The following is a 16,322-nucleotide window of genomic DNA, read 5'->3' as shown; positions in this document are numbered from 1 at the left end:
GAATGCAGCCTTGTCTGGCCCCCATGCCAACTGCAATCTATTCCATTTCTTCATATTCTGTCCAAACAAATAGACTCTGGTCCGAAGAAGAGGTTTTGCACCAGAATGGGCATAAATTGTGGCGCACACATTTAAGAAAACCCATACTTTTCATGAGCTACAAAATCAAAAGTTTTGCTATAAAGTACAGGCTGGTTTTCTTCTGAAATTGTTTGGTGAACCCATTATCCAGCACAGATTTGCAGACTGTAGGAAAATATATTCCATCTTAATATTAGGAGAAACATCCTGAAAGTTTTTGATTCTGGAATATAATGCCTTAGAGCAGCGTTTCTCAGTCTGGGGGTCGGGACCCCTAGCGGGGTCGCCAAAGACCATCAGAAAACACAGTACTTTCTATTGGTCATGGGCAGGCCCGTAGCCAGGATTTCATTTCGGGGGGGGGGGGGGGTAAAAAAATTTCAGGGGGGGTTGGGGGGCTGAGTTTTGGGGGGGGGGGCTGAGTCTGAGTGAAAGAGGGTCTAGCCTAGCAAACCTTTTGTATCATTACCCCAATACCCCCATGCATATGGGATATATTGAGTATGGTGATCAGATCATGATATGAATAAACATAACAGTTTAAATAATGCACCAGTAAGGCCTTTTCGCAAACCACCATGAGAATTTCAGGGGGGGGGGGGGGGCTGAAGCCCCTCAAGCCCCCCCCCCCCCCCCGCTACATGCCTGGTCATGGGGCTTCTGTGTGGGAAGTTTGGCCCAATTCTATCATTGGTGGGGTTCAGAATGCTCATTGATTGTAGGTGAATTATAAATCCCAGCAACTATAACTCCGAAATGTCAAGGTCTGTTTTCCCCCAAACTCTGCCAGTGTTCTCATTTGGGCATATTGAGTATCCGTGCCAAGTTTGGTCCAGATCCATCATTGTCTGAGTCCACAGTGCTCTCTGGATGTAGATGAACTACAACTCCAAAACTCAAGGTCAATGCCCACCAAACCTTTCCAGTATTTTCTGTTGGTCATGGGAGTTCTGTGTGTCAAGTTTGGTTTTATTCCATTGTTGGTGGAGTTCATAATGCTCTTTGATTGTAGGTGAACTATAAATCCCAGCAACTACAACTCCCAAATGAAAAAATCAATCCCCCCCCCCAACCCATTAGTATTAAAATTTAGGTGTATTAAATATTTGTGCCAAATTTGGTCCAGTGAATGAAAATACATCCTGTATATCCGATATTTACATTACAATTCATAACAGTAGCAGAATTACAGTTATGAAGTAGCAACGAAAATAATTTTATGGTTGGGGGTCATCACAACATGAGGGACATGTGAAGGGGTTGTGGCATTAGGAAGGTTGAGAAAACACTGTCTTAGAATACGGTGCAGTTTCCTTCTCTGAAGGTTTTTAAACAGAGGCTGGGTGGCCATTTGTTGACAATACTTTGATTGTGCTTTCCCTGCATGTCCAGGGATTGGACTGGATGGTCCTGGCGGTCACTTCTAACTATATGACTCTATGACTATGATCCCTAGTGCTTTATCCTTCCCAGAACCCTACTTAGACAACTGCCATTTCTTGCTCCGTTTAGAGTAAAGGTTTTTATATAGCATTTTAAGCATATCTTCGCAAACATGGAAGATTAATGCAATCATGCTGTGGTTGCTGCAATCCCTAGAATACCCTTCTCTGAGGTCTGGAATTTATATTGAGGGTTTCAAATCTGTGTGTCAGTCTTTTATTTTCCATAGTTGTTGACAGAATTTAGTTAAGCCAGAGTAGATTCTTTATCTGTAACCTGAATGGACCAAGGCAGTGACATCTCCAGCTCATCCCTTGTTTGGGTATCGGCCAGCACATCAATGACTTCAATCAAGAAATAGTTTTCTTAGATCTACAGAGACACTCGCTGGAACACCTCAGCAAGCGAGAGTCCAAAAGTGGCAGGCTCAAACCCAGCACCTCAATCCATGGGTGATACCAGATGAGAGACTCCCCCCTGGGCACACAGAAGACTGGGCGACTTGGAAGGCACTGAATAGACTGCGCTCTGGGACCATGAGATGCAGAGACAATCTTAAGAAATTGGGCTACAAAGTTGAATCCACGATATTGCGAGTGCGGAGAAGAACAAACCACAGACCACCTGCTGCAATGCAACCTGAGCCCTGCGACATGCACAATGGAGGACCTTCTTGCGGAAACACCAGAGGCACTCCAAGTGGCCAGATACTGGTCAAAGGACATTTAATCAACTACCAAATTTGCAAAATCTGTGTTTTTTTATCTGTTTGTTTGTTTTGTTCTGTTAGAAATGTAATACAATGGTATGGTTGCTGATGACACAATAAATAAATAAATACCTGAAGCATCTCTATTACTAACCATTTCTTCCTGGTGACTTATTTTTTTTCCAGGTGTCCTGAGTTCAGCTTCCACTTTAGTTTCTAAAAGTGTGGGTTCATCTTCTAACAGGTCTTACTACAACTAATCTGTTATTTCTTCATCTATTTTATATAGTTCGTAGGTATATCGTTTCCATTCTACTTGGCCATTCTACTTCTTATTTCAACTGTGTCATGCAACGTGTTCCCTGATTATAGTAGAGCAGCCTCACTATTGGTTTAAATTCCCTTTGCTTTATCGGATATTATCAAAGAAGCCTCTCTGTTTTTATTTTTCTATTTCCATCTTCTGTTTCCCTCTGCTGATGATTACAGCAATTATGTTTGTCCCTGGGCAAAAGCTGTTGAAAAGTTGTATTCAGGATTCTGATCCTCTTTCTGCCCTCTTTGATTTTGTTTCTCATCTGTCCAGAACAGCATGAAAAGTTTCATTGATCATTCATTGAGGCTTCTTTCACATTGTGTGCAAATAGTGCAGATAGTCCCCACAGGTTCAGCACCTCATTAGAATCATAGAATCATAGAATCAAAGAGTTGGAAGAGACCTCATGGGCCATCCAGTCCAACCCCCTGCCAAGAAGCAGGAAAATCACATTCCAAGCACCTGAGAGATGGCCATCCAGCCTCTGTTTAAAAGCTTCCAAAGAAGGAGCCTCCACCACACTCCGAGGCAGAGAGTTCCACTGCTGAACGGCTCTCACAGTCAGGGAAACCTTGGTTTACTCTGCATTAATTTTCTTTTACCAGAAGCGTTGCTTGGAGATAGGTCCCATGTTTTGGGACTGTCTGGATGGGCTCTAACTCAACCACCTAACTTGGGAAACTGACTTCAATTAATGGAAAAGATTACTCTGGAGCCTAGGCCTAAAAACAACAGAATCCTCCACAGTGTTTCTCAACCTGGTGGTCGGGGGGGGGGGGTCACGAGGGGGTGTTAGAGGGGTCACCAAAGACCCCCAGAAAACACAGTATTTTCTGATGGCTATGGGGTTTCTGTGTGGGAAATTGGCTCAGTTCTATCATTGGTGGGGTTCAGAATGCTCTTTGACTGTAGATGAACTAAAAATTCTAGCAACCACAACTCCTAAATGTTAAGGTATATTTTCCACAAACTCTACCAGTGTTCACATTTGTGCATATCGAGTATTTGTACCAAGTTTAGTACAGATCCATCATTGTTTGAGTCCACAGTACTCTCTGGATGTAGGTGAACTACAGCTCCAAAACTCAAGGTCAATGCCCACTAAACCTTTCCAGTGTTTGCTGTTGATCATGGGAATTTTGTGTGCCAAGTTCGGTTCAATTCCGTCGGTGCAGTTCAGAATGCTCTTTGATTGTACGAGAACTATAAATCCCAGCAACTACAACTCCCAAATAACAAAATCAATCCCTTCCACCAACCACACCAGAATTCAAATTTGGGCATATTGGGTAATTGTGCCACATTTGGTCCACTGAATGAAAACATTATGATTCATAACAGTAGCAAAATTACAGTTATGAAGTAGCAATGAAAATAATTTTGTGGTTGGGGGTCACCACAACATGAGGAACTGTATTAAGGGGCCGTGGCATTAGGAAGGTTGAGAACCACTGCTCTACAGTCTTGAGGGCAAACCAATTGCTTCAAAGCACTAGAGTACAATGCCCTTTTCAAGTTGTGCTCAGCCTCACAGGTGACCTTGGAGCAGCAGATACTGTCCTTAACAAAAACTGTTTACAAATAACTGATAGCAATGCCCGAAACTGTTACAAGGGAAGCATAAACTAAACCACAGAAGCAAGAATGTTGAAACTCATTTGTATTTGAATAGTATTTTTAACAGGAAGTATGACTTGCTTATACTCACAAAACATCCTTCTGTTCCAACTGCCCTCTTTACACTTTCATTGATCAAATTCGTTAAAACATACATTGAATTTTGACAAACTCTTTTGCTAGACTGTGCAGCCTTTTGATGGTCTCCTTTAGTTTTGCATTCTGCAGTGGTTCCATCCACGGACGTCAGATCGAGAAACTTATAGAAATGCTATAGATGGGATTGCTCTTAGGCATCATTATAGAACTGGTCTTGTGTTATCGGGAGGATGGCAGGCACACTGTACATTTCATAGAATCATAGAATCAAAGAGTTGGAAGAGACCTCATGGGCCATCCAGTCCAACCCCCTGCCAAGAAGCAGGAATATTGCATTCAAATCACCCCTGACAGATGGCCATCCAGCCTCTGTTTAAAAGCTTCTAAAGAAGGAGCCTCCACCACACTCCGGGGCAGTGAGTTCCACTGCTGAACGGCTCTCACAGTCAGAAAGTTCTTCCTCGTGTTCAGATGGAATCTCCTCTCTTGTAGTTTGAAGCCATTGTTCCGCGTCCTAGTCTCCAGGGAAGCAGAAAACAAGCTTGCTCCCTCCTCCCTGTGGCTTCCTCTCACATATTTATACATGGCTATCATATCTCCTCTCAGCCTTCTCTTCTTCAGGCTAAACATGCCCAGCTCCTTAAGCCGCTCCTCATAGGGCTTGTTCTCCAAACCCTTGATCATTTTAGTCGCCCTCCTCTGGACACATTCCAGCTTGTCAATATCTCTCTTGAATTGTGGTGCCCAGAACTGGACACAATATTCCAGGTATGGTCTAACCAAAGCGGAATAGAGGGGTAGCATCACTTCCCTAGATCTAGACACTCTGCTCCTATTGATGCAGGCCAAAATCCCATTGACTTTTTTTGCCACCACATCACATTGTTGGCTCATGTTTAACTTGTTGTCCACGAGGACTCCAAGATCTTTTTCACACGTATTGCTCTTGAGCCAGGCATTGTCCCCCATTCTGTATCTTTGCATTTCGTTTTTCCTGCCAAAATGGAGTATCTTGCATTTCACAGAAGATGCTCTTCCTTCTTTTATTTCTATATATAACAATTGTTTAACGAGCAAAACCTAACAGAGGAAACAGATGAAAGGCAGGAGCAGAATTCAAACTGATTTTAACAGATTAGAGAGATGGACCAAAACTAACAAAATGAAGTTCAGCAGGAACAAATGCAAGATACTCCACTTAGACAGAAAAAAATGAAATGCAAAGATACAGAATGAGGGACAATGCCCGGCTCAACAGTGAAAAAGATCTTGGGAGTCCTTGAGGACAATAAGTTAAACATGAGCCAACAACGTCATGCGGTGGCATAAAAAGTCAATTGGATTTTGGCCTGTATTAATAGGAGTCTAGTGTCTAGATCCAGGCAAGTCATGCTACTCCTCTATTCTGACTTGGTCAGACCACACCTGAAATCACACTGTGTCCAATTCTGGGCACTGCAATTGACAAACTGAAATGTGTCCAGAAGAGGGTGGCTAAAATGATCAAGGATCTAGAGAACAAGCTCTATGAGGAGCGGCTTAAAAAGCTGGGCATGTTTAGCCTGCAGAAGAGAAGGCTGAGAGGAGACATGATGCACCGGGGCTGTGGCACAGCTGGCTGGGAGTTAGCTGCATTAAGATCACTACTGACCAAAAGGTCATGATTTCGAAGCCAGCCCGGGTCGAAGTAAACTCCCGACCAAAATTGTGTAGCTTGTTATCGACCTTTGCAGCCTGAAAGAAAGTTGCATCTGTCAAGTAGGAAATTTAGGTACCACTTATGTGCGGAGGCTAATTTATCTGATTTATGAGGCCATAAAAATCTCCAGGAAGTATGCAAAGAATGAGGAAAGTACTTCATCAGTGTCACAAACGGGTGGTGAAGCAACAGCTCCCCTGGTGGCCAGAAGCTGGAATTTTAAATAGCCTCTGAGTGTCTGTCTATATATGTTGTGTGTCTTTGGCATTGAATGTCTGCCTTTATATGTACATTGTAATCTGCCCTGAGTCCCCTGTGGGGTGAGAAGGGCAGAATATAAATACTGCAAATAAATAATAAATAAATTATGAAGACCATGTATAAATATGTGAGGAGAAGTCATAGGGAAGAGGGAGCAATGTTGTTTTCTGCTGCCCTGGAGACTAGGATGTGGAACTACAGGAAAGGAGTCTCCACCTGAACATGAGGAAGAACTTCCTAACTGTGAGAGCTGTCCAGCAGTGGAACTCTCTGCCCCAGAGTGTAGTGGAGGCTCCTTCTTTGGGGCCTTTTAAGCAGAGGCCAGCTGGCCATTTGTTGGGGGTGATTTGAATGTGATATTCCTGGTTCTTGGCAGGGGGTTGGACTGGATGGCCCATGAGGTCTCTTTCAACTCTGTGATTCTATGATTCTTTTGGTTTTGGATATTTTATGGGAGAAACCTCTTGGGCTGCATGCCTGGTTATCGCTTACATATGTCTTACCTATAAAGTGCATAGAAAGTGGCAATTCCAAATTGGCAAGGAAAGCAAAATTGCCTAGAATGCTTCATGGGGCCACGTTCCGTCTGCCTCTTTATTTTCCTTGTTATAACTCCTATGTTTTTCACCCACTCCATGAGAGAAGCAGGAATTCAGTAGGTGAGGAATGTATTGTCGAAGGCTTTCATGGCCGGAATCACTGGGTTGTTGTATGTTTTTTCGGGCTATATGGCCATGGTCTAGAGGCATTCTCTCCTGACGTTTTGCCTGCATCTATGGCAAGCATCCTCAGAGGTAGCTACCTCTGAGGATGCTTGCCATAGATGCAGGCGAAACGTCAGGAGAGAATGCCACTACACCATGGCCATATAGCCCGAAAAAACATACAACAACCCAGGTGAGGAATGTTTTGCCTGTTGAAGTCTGTTTGTCCCAATGATTTGATGGTTTGAAAAAAAGACGATGATGCTCCAAAGCGATCTTTAAGGTCGAGCAGGAGATGAGATATGCAAACAGAGCAGAATAAATGCAGTCTAGACAGCTCCTGATCAGCATACTGCGGGAAGGAGCTAATTAATGGACCAATTAGGAGTTAATTAGTAATTATGGCCAAGCCTGGTCTGGAGATTTCTTTGAGCTAGTTTTGGGGTGATTTTATTTATTTAACCTTAGATATCAAGGATAGTTCAGATTTAATAAAGATATCTTATTTGTTTTGCAGAAACATGCCATGATTTGCAGTCCCAGAACTAGACCGGGTGCACATGAAAAGGTTCATAAATGTACAAGGATTTATTTATTTATTTACTACATTTGTACGCCGCCTTTCTCAACCCCAAAGAGGACTCACAGCAGTTTTACATATCAGCAATAATTCAATGCCTTAAAATATACAATTAAGTAAACATTTACATTAAATCCGAAGAGTTAAAACATCAAACAATTACACCAATTATTAAAATCACATCATCCAAGATCGTAGTCCAGAGTCATTCCAGTTGTCATTTCACAGATTCCGCATTCGTTTATTTCTCTGCAGTTACTCTCCAAAAGCTCGATCCCATAGGACCGGGCTGTGGTACAGCTAATTAGTAAGCCAATTGCATTAAATCACTATTGACCGAGAGGTCATGATTTCAAAGCCATCCTTGGTGTCAGAGTGAGCTCCCAACCATTAATAGTCTAGCGTGCTGTTGACTTATGCAGCCCAAAAGACAGTTGCATCTGTCAAGTAGGAAATTTAGGTACCACTTTATGTGGGGAGGCTAATTTGACTAATTTACGACACTATAAAACCTTTCAGCAGTGTAGAATCATAGAATCAAAGAGTTGGAAGAGACCTCATGGGCCATCCAGTCCAACCCCCTGCCAAGAAGCAGGAATATTGCATTATAGAATCATAGAATCAAAGAGTTGGAAGAGACCTCATGGGCCATCCAGTCCAGTGTGCAGAAGAATGAGGAAGTACTCCATCAAGGATTCGGTGTCAAAAGTGGATGGTGAAGAGGCAGCTGCCCCTGTGGCCGGAATCTAGCATACCCTCATGAAGCCGGAAAGCTGGAATGTTAAATTGCCTCTGTGTCTGTCTATATATGTTGTATGTCGAATGGCATTGAATGTTTGCCATGCAAATGTGCATTGTAAACCACCCTGAGTCCCCTACTGTAAATAAATAAATCAATAGCCGTGATTTAACTTTTTTCTGAAGGCTAGGAGGGAAGTAGTTGATTAAATATCACTGGGAATGGAATTTCACAGCTAAGGGGCCACCATTGAGAAGGCCCCGTCTCTTCTCCCCACCAACTATGCTTGTGAAGGAGGTGGGACTGAGAGCAGGGTCTTCAGATGATCTTAACCTCTGAGATGGTTCATAGATGGAGATACGTTTGGGCAGGTAACCTGGGCTGGAACCATAGGGCTTTATAGGCTAAAGCTTTGAATTGTGCTTGGTAGCAGACTGGCAGGCACTGGACTTGATGTAATAGGGGAGTTGTGTGCTCCCTGTGAGCAATCCGACTGTTGCTCGTTGGACCATTTGAAGCTTCCGAACAGTCTTCAAAGTTTTAGCCATGTATTGAAGCAGGGCTTATGAAAAATGGCTGCATGGTTATAAAAATTGCAACAAGGATGTTCTTATTTTAAAATTTTATTTCTGCTGAAACACCCCAGAAAAATTGCATTGATGGTTATTCTGGTGTCACCTCCTATGTTGAAGCCAGTACAGTCTACACCCTCTGCACTCCCCCAAGTGACCTATTGACTTATGGAATGCCATTTCTATATTTTCTTTCTCCACCCCTTGTCTGACTGTGGATATTATGCAGGTGAGGGAATATTTTGACAGGAGATGTTACCGCTTCAGCCCTGCTGGCTTGGAGATTCTGGGAGCTATAGTCCAAAAGATAACTTGTGAGAACTTGTGAGGTTTTGACCGTATGTTGTTTTGACTTTCATCAGAAGGAGAATGGGAAGGTTGTAACCCAAAAATGTTTGTGCAGCACAGTTTGAGTACATAAGGATTTGAGAAGAAATACTGCAGAGAAAATGCATTCCTGGTTCTCACTATCTAAGAGGGTAATGAGGTCAAGGGATCAAACACAGATGGAACAAGAGCTTGGTCAAAATTTAAACAATATTGTAGTAGAATAATGATAACATTTCAATAATTATTAACATAGTTTCCCAGCAGTTGGAGGTCTCTAATAGGCCTGGGCGGTTTCGTTCGTTAATTTTGTAATTCGTTAAATATTCGTTAATTTTAGCAATTACAAAACGATTACAAAACTTATTTTTAAACCCGGAAGTGTTTTTAAATATCGAAACGGCATGCGCCAAAAAATTTTGTATTTCCGTCCATTTCGGAAATACGTAAGATGGCTTGGCTAGATGCTTGCTGGGAGCTCTCCTCTCTCTCCTCTGCCAGTCAGAGCCTGAAAGAGGAGGAGGAGGAGGAAGAGGAGGAGAGGGCGGGGAAGGCGCCGGCTGAGCAAGGCGGCCCGTCGCTTCGTTCTCCCGAGGAGGAGAGGGCGGGGAAGGCGCCAGCTGAGCAAGCGAGCGAGAGGGCGAGCGACCCTCAGCGGGAAGGCGGCCCGTCCCTCCTTCCTCACCTTTGCGGTGGGTGTGCTTCGTTCTCCCAATTCCTTAGCGGAGGGCTGTGCTTCGTTCTCCCAATTCCTTAGCGGAGGGCTGGGCTAGATGGCCTTTGGGGAGCCCTTCTCCCAATTTCGCATTGCTTCGGAGGAGCCGGGCCCGACTCGGCGGCAGCGCTTGAGGGCCCGCCAGAGTGAGTGCCTGCCTTCCCTCCTTAATAATAATTTCTCCTCCCTATTCTACTAAATTAATAATTAAATTAAAAAATATTGAAAAAATATTGAAAAAATATGGAAAAAAAAGGGCGCCATCTTTACAAAATGTTTTGTAAATATTAATGAAATTTCGTAAATACCGAACTTTTTTAAGGGAAAATTTTGTAATTATTTTAAATATCGAAACAAAAAAAAAAAACCCAAATACAAATCGATTTTAGAAACAAATTTTTGCGTTGTTACCCAGGCCTAGTCTCTAAGCATCCTAACATTTTATGCCAATAATATATCAATATGTATTAACTCAGCACAGTGTATGAATTTTTTAACAGACTATTCACTAGGGTTGGGCTTTTGGAGTAAACCTTGACCTGTTTTGTGTCCTGGCTTTCAGTGGGGGAACCCAATCCTTTTTTTGGGAGCCTCCCATAATTGGTTGATATCTGTTTTTGCTCAGGGGTGCCAGAAGAACCATTTTCTATCAGCCCATTATTGGGCAGGGGGAGCTTTCCATGCTCCCCTTCCCATCATCTTGAGCATTGAAGCTGAGCACTGAAGCTGTTTTACTCTAGAGGAGAGGCGCTCAGCTGCAGGTAGGTCCACACTTTATGGAGGTTTCTTACCTGTTTCTGCTCTAGAGGAGAGGTACTCGGCTGCAGGCAGGTGTGCACACTTTCTGGCCCCACACGCCACTTTCAGGGCATGCGTACACATGCGCACACACAAGGCAAGGAGGCAAGTTCTCATTCTTACTCTAGAGGAGGTGCTCAGTTGCAGGCAGATGCGTGCACTTTCTGGGCTTGCACACCACATACACACACAGACACACACTCTTTTTCCAAGACAAGGAGGCATGGGGTGCCACGTGCTCACGAAAAGAAGGTGAGGAGCCGGGATCAAAAGAATGGATGAAATGAAGGAAAACGGTTCCACACACAACTCTATTTACATGGCAGCAGTTAGAAATTCAACAGGACACTCTTCTCGCTGCTATATACTCATCCTAGAGGACAACCACACTGGTTCGATATAATGTTTAATAAGAATATTAAGAATAATACTTTATTTATACCTCGCCACCATCTCCCCAACAGGGACTCGGGGCGGTTAACACGAGGCCAAGCCCAAAATAATTACAACAAATCAAAATAAAGTACATACAGCAAATAATAACATCAAATGAAATGTAAAGAAAACAAATTAATACAAAATGAAATACAAAACACAGTTAAACACAGTGGGCTGGGCCAAGTTACAAGGGATAGGATAAAATATAAAAGTTTAAAACCCTTTGGTGAGATGGATGAATAGGGTAATGTGTCGGTAGGGAATTTCAGATGGAAACAAGCAATGGGGTGAATATCACTAAAGCATAAGATAAAGTGCATCGGCGGACATATTGTGGTGAGATGGTCATGATGTGGGGGTTATATTTTTTCCTTCTACCTGTTGAAGAGTAGTTTAAAGTGACAGGAACCTACCGTAAAGGTAAACAAGAATGGCTCCCTAACCTCCTTAAGAGTGGGAGTAAAAAGAAGAAGGAAGGACACCTCTTGCCTCAAGTATTCGAAATTCAAACCGGCCGTGATGGAGGAAAAAATGTCAAATTAGCAACAATTTGCTATAAAGCACACAACATTTTTTTCTTTAAAATTACCTGGTTGTCGATGCCGCATGCATTGATTTTTCCTTTGGCCAGTCACTAACGTTGGCGACCAACCAGTAGCCTGAGTTTTCTTCCTTGGCTGCAATAAAAATGGATTTTGGTCCCAGAAAGCTGCCTCGACTAAATCTCTTTTTTGGGGAGGAGGAGGAGGAGGAGGAGGGGAGGGCAACGCATAGCACAAGTCATGGCATTTGTAGCAGCTCAGCCACTGACCTCGATTTTGCCAGGCTCCAAGGCCATTTCCCCCCACCCCTTCCAGGCGGAGAAGACTCCCTTTTGGAAACAACAACAACACCAAAAAAAAAGCAAAACATAAAGACTGTAATTATTTTCTGAACATAATTCTCATCACAATTCTGATTGGAAAATGGAGCTGCTTAGGAAGGCTTACAAGATGACATCTGTTCAATGGCAGACATTTGGGTCAGGAAGGGAGTTGCTGAAGGTTTTTTGGGGAGGGGAGGGAGGGGGGAAATTAAATCGCTGTACAGATGTGAAACAGTGGATGGCAAATCAGGATGTTCTCCTCTTTGGGAGCATTGTTTTAACTGCTAGATTTAAGGAGTGCAAAACCTTACAGGAATGGCAACATTGGTGGGTCTAGGGAATCACTCTCTTTTTCTGTCACTTCTTCTTTTGCTTCATTGGCGTTGTGTGTATTGTGTCATTCCGTGGGATTGCAGAAAAAGCTCACAATCTTGCATTGGGGCCACTAGCTCCCATTCTTCCCATGAAGATGTAAATATATGGGCAATAGTTGCTGAAACTTCAGAAGCCAGAGAAGTGTAATTCAGTACTGTATATAATAATAACGTGTATGCAGAACACATCATGCGATGTGCGGGGCTTGATGAATGCAAAGCTGGGGTGAAAATTGCTGGAAGAAACATTAACAACCTCAGATATGCAGATGACACCACTCTGATGGCCGAAAGCGAGGAGGAGCTGAGGAGCCTTCTAATCAAGGTGAAAGAAGAAAGCGCAAAAGCCGGGTTGCAGCTAAACGTCAAAAAAACCAAGATTATGGCAACAAGAATGATTGACAACTGGAAAATAGAGGGAGAAAATGTGGAGGCCGTGACAGACTTTGTATTTCTAGGTGCAAAGATTACTGCAGATGCAGACTGTGGCCAGGAAATCAGAAGACGCTTACTTCTTGGGAGGAGAGCAATGTCCAATCTCGATAAAATAGTAAAGAGTAGAGACATCACATTGGCAACGAAGATCTGCATAGTGAAAGCAATGGTATTCCCTGTAGTAACCTACGGATGTGAGAGCTGGACCTTAGGGAAGGCTGAGCGAAGGAAGAGAGATGCTTTTGAGCTGTGGTGTTGGAGGAAAGTGCTGAGAGTGCCTTGGACTGCGAGAAGATCCAACCAGTCCATCCTCCAGGAAATAAGGCCCGACTGCTCATTGGAGGGAAGGATACTAGAGACAAAGTTGAAGTACTTTGGCCACATCGTGAGGAGACAGCAAAGCCTAGAGAAGACAATTATGCTGGGGAAAGTGGAAGGCAAAAGGAAGAGGGGCCGACCAAGGGCAAGATGGATGGATGGCATCCTTGAAGTGACTGGACTGACCTTGAAGGAGCTGGGGATGGTGACGGCCGACAGGGAGCTCTGGCGTGGGCTGGTCCATGAGGTCACGAAGAGTCGGAGACGACTGAACGAATGAACAACAACAATATAATAATAATAATAATAATAATAATAATAATAATAAGAAGAAGAAGAAGAAGAAGAAGAAGAAGAAGAAATGAGGATTTAAAGATCGAACTGGAAAGACTCTGGCACAAACCAGTAAAGGTGGTCCCAGTGGTGATCGGCACACAGGGTGCAGTGCCTAAAGACCTTGGCATACACTTAAACACAATCGGCGCTGACAAGATTACCATCTGCCAGCTGCAAAATGCCATGGGATCTGCATGCAAAATGCATGGGATCTGCATGCATTATTCACTGATACATCACACAGTCCTAGACGCTTGGGAAGTGTCCGACGTGTGATCCAATACAACAACCAGCAGTGTGTCTGCTGTGGACTCATCTTGTTGTGTTTCAAATAATAATAATAATAATAATAATAATAATAATAATAATACTCCAGCATATAGATCTTGTTTGCTGTGACATACTGATTAAGTGTGGAATAGGAGAGAACACTGGATCCAAAACTGGTTGGAAAATCATGCTCAAGGAGTTGTCATCAATGGTTGCACTCCAAATAGAAAGGAGGTCTCGAGTGGAGTAGCAGTAGTAGTAGCAATGATGATGATGATGATAATGATGATGTTTTTGTTAGTTTTGCCTCATAAACTCGCAAATGTGCAGATCCCAGTAAGGTGGCCTGCAGCTGGAAGATGGTAATTTTGTCAGCGCCGATTGTGTTTAAGTGCAGGCCAAGGTTTTTAGGCACTGCACCCAGTGTGTCGATCATCACTGGGACCACCTTGACTGGTTTGTGCCAGAGACTTTGCAGTTCAATCTTTAAATCCTCATACATGTCAGCTTTTCCAGTTGTTTGTCTTCAATTCTGCTGTCACCTGAGATTGCAACATCCATGATACATATTTTGTTTTTCAACACAATCGTGAGTTCAGGAGTGTTGTGCTCCAGAACTCTGTCTATCTGAATTTGGAAGTCCCAGAGGAGTTTGGCATGTTCATTCTCCGTAACTTTTTCTGGCTTGTGATCCCACCAGTTCTTTGTTGCAGGCGGATGGTATTTGTGGCACAAGTTCCAATGAATCATCTGAGCAACAGTGTTATGCCTCTGCTTGTAGTCTGTCTGCACGATCTCCTTGCAGCAGCTGAGGATGTGATCAATTGTTTCATCTGCTTCCTTGCAGAGTCTACAATAATAATAGTAGTAGTAATAATAATAATACAATTATTATTATTATTATTATTATTATCATCATCATCATCATCATCATTGCTACTAATACTACTACTACACTCAAGACCACCTTTCTATTTGGAGTGCAACCATTGACGACAACTCTTTGAGCATGATTTTCCAACCAGTTTTGGATCCGGTGTTCTCTCCTATTCCACACTTAATCAATTTGCAGATTTAAATATCATTGGGGACCTTACCAAATTCTTTGTTGAAATCCAGATAAATGATATCAACAGCATTTCCACCACTTGCTAGACTAGTGACTTGATCAAAAAGAGATATAAGATTAGTTTGGCAGGATTTGTTCTTGACAAACCCAGGCTGTCTCCTACAGATCACTGTAGTCATCAAGATATTTGCAGACAGATTCTTGTATAATCCATTCTAATATTTTTCCTGGTATTGAGGTCAGGTTAACTGGCCTGTAATTTCATGTATCTTCTTTTTGCCTTTATTTATTTTATTTTTTTGCAGAGATGTGCAATAAGGTGTTGTGTGGTTTTTGAGCAGTAGGTACAATATTTGTCTTTCTTCGTTTCTTTGCTGCCTCACCCTTTCTCCAAGATTTCTAGAAAATGATGAGAAAGGATCCAGAGAAGGCATCTAAATTTGCTTGACCACATTGGGATGCAGTTCACTTGTCCCTCCAGATCTGAATTGATTTAAGTTAACTAACTTAGCTAAACGATTGCTATCAATCTTGATTTTGCAATGTGGAACCCATGCTAAGGTCTCTGCTAGGCATGAAAGCATGTTTTGTCTTCACAATAACTTTGTGAAGTAGATTAAACTAACAGAACTAGTTTGTCCTATGCAAATTTAAAAGTCCAGCGCACTAGGGATTTGAAATCCCACATGGGAGCAAGGTAGGACATACATTCAATACATACATACATACATATGCTTCCCATGCTTGAATGCAAAAAATGTTCAGTGCTATATCCTACTGTTCTTCTGATGATTCCATTTTATGCCACCTTTCCTTCAAAAAGGTCAGTATTATGTATTTTTCCCTCTCTTCCATTTCACTGCCACAATAGCCTTGCAGGGTTAATTAGGCTGAGAAATATGCCGGTTGATAGAAGAGGAGAAGTTCAGTTCAAGCCCACCACAACATTGACTCTTGTTTATTTATGATATTTTGTCCTGACTTTCAATCAACATTCTTTGGGTGGTTTACATTTTAAAAATGTATAAATTGTTAAAATACAAATAAAACATAACTAGCCAGTTATTCCAGGAAGGAAAAAGGGGAAGATGGGGAAGAATATGTGGTGAAGGAGAAGAAGGAAGGAGGAGGAGGGAAAAGTTGAGAAGTAGGATAAGGAAGAAGGAAAAGGAGAGAAGAGAAAAGGAGGAGAAGAAAAAGGAGAAAAAGAAGGAGGAGAAGGAAGATGAAGAAAAAAAGGGAAAGCAGAAGAGGAAGCAAAGGAGGAGGAAGAGGAGGAGGAACAGCAGCAAATCTCAAGGGATAGCAAGACAATTTTATGTATATATATTATGTAGCAATTTTTTTGCCATTTTCCAACCCAATACTAACATTTTATGAGTAATTATTGTATAATATAATGTTTTCACACAATATATGTAGGTAAAAATAATTGTGTCCATCAGCATCTTTATTGCGCAGTAGGAATGATGATGATCTTTTCATAACATCCCACCTACTTTGCTTTGTTTTGGACACAAGGCACTATAGACTAGTGTTTCTCAACCTGGAGGTCGG

General features: G+C 42.5%; 1 protein-coding gene across 1 annotated transcript in view; it reads right to left on the bottom strand.

Annotated features, from left to right (window-relative positions):
- NDRG1 (N-myc downstream regulated 1) overlaps positions 1-11,808 on the bottom strand; it is a 95,336-nt gene extending 83,528 nt beyond the window's left edge. Inside the window, exon 1 of the mRNA XM_060775897.2 lies at positions 11,688-11,808. Coding sequence (XP_060631880.1) covers positions 11,688-11,710 — 23 coding nt within the window. The 5' untranslated portion in view covers positions 11,711-11,808. The remainder of the gene's footprint in view (positions 1-11,687) is intronic.
- Between the last annotated feature and the right edge of the window lie 4,514 nt (positions 11,809-16,322).

This window comes from Anolis sagrei, chromosome 4 (assembly GCF_037176765.1).
Source record: "Anolis sagrei isolate rAnoSag1 chromosome 4, rAnoSag1.mat, whole genome shotgun sequence".
In the NCBI taxonomy this organism is placed as follows: domain Eukaryota; kingdom Metazoa; phylum Chordata; class Lepidosauria; order Squamata; family Dactyloidae; genus Anolis; species Anolis sagrei.
This window is presented reverse-complemented; position numbering and strand designations above follow the sequence as displayed.